Here is a 2,664-nt window from a genome sequence, read left to right as displayed (position 1 = left end):
ATTTTTATTACAATTTTATACAAAGCATATAAAAATTAAAATATAAAATATAAAATTAAAATATAAAATATAATTTAATTTAAGTAATTTAATTAATAATCTTTTTAATAATCTATTTAATAACCTTTATTTTAATTTATCTTTTTTCATTTTTCATAAATTCTATATTTCTAAATAATAGAAATCAAAATTGTTTATGATAAAAATTATTGGAGGATTTATTTTAAAAAATAATAGATTTAAATTAAAAATCAATTAAATGTTTATCAAATTTAAGTAGTAGGGGATGAATGTTAATACTAACATAGTTTAGTTAGCATGCGCTTGTAACATGCAAGTATTATCTTATGTATTTATTCTTTATTAGTTGGGATTTATGTTTAATATAACTTCGTGAAGTTCTTCATAAATTTGAAAATCTTGATAGTGTCGATAAAAATTTAATTTGCTTTATTGTTTTTGATTATCATTAATAAAATATAAAAAAATTTTTGGTTAAGAATAGTATTAGTGAATCAAAAAGTTTCTGTACATGTTAACAGGTGAATAAACATAATTTAAATATAAAAAGTTAATGAATACTTATTTATAAAAATAAAAAATAAAAATTTTTAATTCATTAATAAAAATAAAATAATTTTGAAAAAATTAATAAATATATATCATTTATATCATAAATATTAAAAAAGAATATATCAATGGTTAAACAATAATTTATTTTCTTTATTTACATGTAATACATTATTTAAATAATAGGTTAATCAAATCAAAATTTTAACAAAGCTTGATAATAGATATTGTTAAATATTTGTATATATCATATTTGTATTTAAAATGCATTTTTATATTTAAGTTTTAGTTTTTATTATCAAAAATTAAGTTTTTATGTATATATTAATATCACTCAAATACATTATGTTTTAAATATAATTTAATTATTAAATAAATTTGTTTTAGAATAATATTACAGATGCCATACATTTTGGTACGTGGTAATCTTGCATCATATGGTCATCGATATCCATGGAGAGTTTTAGTATCAGGTCTTAAAGGTATAATTCTTTATTTTGAAATTCAAATACTTATATTACTTATTATATTCAAATATAATATATTACTATATATTATTTCATTATCATGTATGTATTAATAATTTTAAAAATAAATTTTATGTTGATAATTGATATTTTCTAAATATGCAATTTTTAATATCTTATACTTTTTATTTTATATTTCTTATAAAAGAAATTTTTAGAACGTTTTACTTCTATTATTATTACATATTTTCATAATATATGCTGATATAACAAAATAATGCATGTATATATGTATGTGTGTACGTGCGCGCGCGTGTGATATATTTACATGTATATCAGCTTATACATAAAATATTTATATGTATATATTTTCCTTATGATTGCAAGCGCGCGCACATAAAATAGTAATAAAAATAAACGGTAAATTATAAATATATATTAAATATTAAATTCTTTTCTAGAAAATTTTCAAAATATAATGTAATATTTATCATATATATAATAATTTTATGATAAATGAATAAATAAATATTTTGTTATTAATAAATGAAATTGTAATAATAATATTTTTCTAATAGTAATAATTAGTATTAATAATATTAATATTAATATACAAAAAATTCGTATTAAATATACATGTACATACGCATGCACGCACATATATATATATATATAATTTTTTTTATCCAGATTAATAACTCTAATAAAAAAAATATTTCGAAATTTATGTGATTTATGAAATATATAAAAATAATATTATAATATTTGTCATGATTTATAATTGAAAATTTTAAGTTTATCGATTTTTTTCATTTTATTTGAATTAATATTTTTCATAAATGTAAAAATGATACTAATGATTTTGAATAAAATGTTATATCTACTACCGTTTTTTCATCAATTATCTTCATCTATTATCATGATAAAATGATAAAAATTATCATATAGATTGTAAGTAAGATTGATTTATTACTTTTTATTTGAGACCCGTTAGAACGTCTACGACTTTTATATGTATATAATTCTTGTTTTTTTGTTTTAATTCATATAAAAATCCGGAAAAAAAATATTGAATAAAATAAAAAAATACGAAATTACGTCAAAAACTATATAATATTATTCACGTGTGTTGTAGCATCCGATATAGAACAACTGAGTCGTTTTGCTTCTGGAGGATATAGTGATGATTCGACAATAGTGTATTTACAACATCCTTGTGTAATATTAACTGCTTTAGAAGTTCTTGGTTACAAAGTCGTAGCATCTTCAAGTACTAGTGTTAAACAAGATTATAATGAGTATATGTGGACTATGAGAAAAGATTTTTCTGAACCTGAACCCGAACCTGTTATTAAGACAGGTATGATATTATAACAATTACTTTTATTCTCATTAATAATAATATGATTAGATATATTTACATATTTAATTAAAAATTGAATATATTATATTATATCTATGTATCTTTAATATTTTAAAATTGAAAAGAAATGTGTATAAATTCATAAAATATTTTTAATTTTAATATAAAATTTTAATTAAAATAATGTATGTTATATAAATTATTTTAAACATCAGAGGAAAGAAAGTTATTAAATATGTATATAAACAATAATAACGACAATAA

General features: G+C 17.6%; 1 protein-coding gene across 8 annotated transcripts in view; it reads left to right on the top strand.

Annotated features, from left to right (window-relative positions):
• Positions 1-277: 277 nt before the first annotated feature.
• Positions 278-2,664, top strand: part of LOC102681532 (ankyrin repeat domain-containing protein 39-like) — an 8,449-nt gene continuing 6,062 nt past the window's right edge. For 3 of the 8 annotated variants that reach the window (XR_422776.2, XR_004151579.1, XM_006623577.2), the window contains exons 1-3: positions 278-542; positions 958-1,052; positions 2,173-2,397. Coding sequence is in view for 2 of the 8 variants with exons in the window: in XM_006623577.2 (XP_006623640.1) it covers positions 971-1,052; positions 2,173-2,397 (307 nt within the window). In the remaining 6 variants the exon portion in view is untranslated. Of the gene's footprint in view, positions 571-957; positions 1,053-2,172; positions 2,398-2,664 lie in introns of those variants that run through there. The other 5 variants (XR_422773.2, XM_031514165.1, XM_031514163.1 and 2 more) reach the window with 3 other exon arrangements.

This window comes from Apis dorsata, unplaced genomic scaffold (genome assembly GCF_000469605.1).
Source record: "Apis dorsata unplaced genomic scaffold, Apis dorsata 1.3 scaffold_919, whole genome shotgun sequence".
NCBI classification, from domain to species: Eukaryota; Metazoa; Arthropoda; class Insecta; order Hymenoptera; family Apidae; genus Apis; species Apis dorsata.
This window is presented reverse-complemented; position numbering and strand designations above follow the sequence as displayed.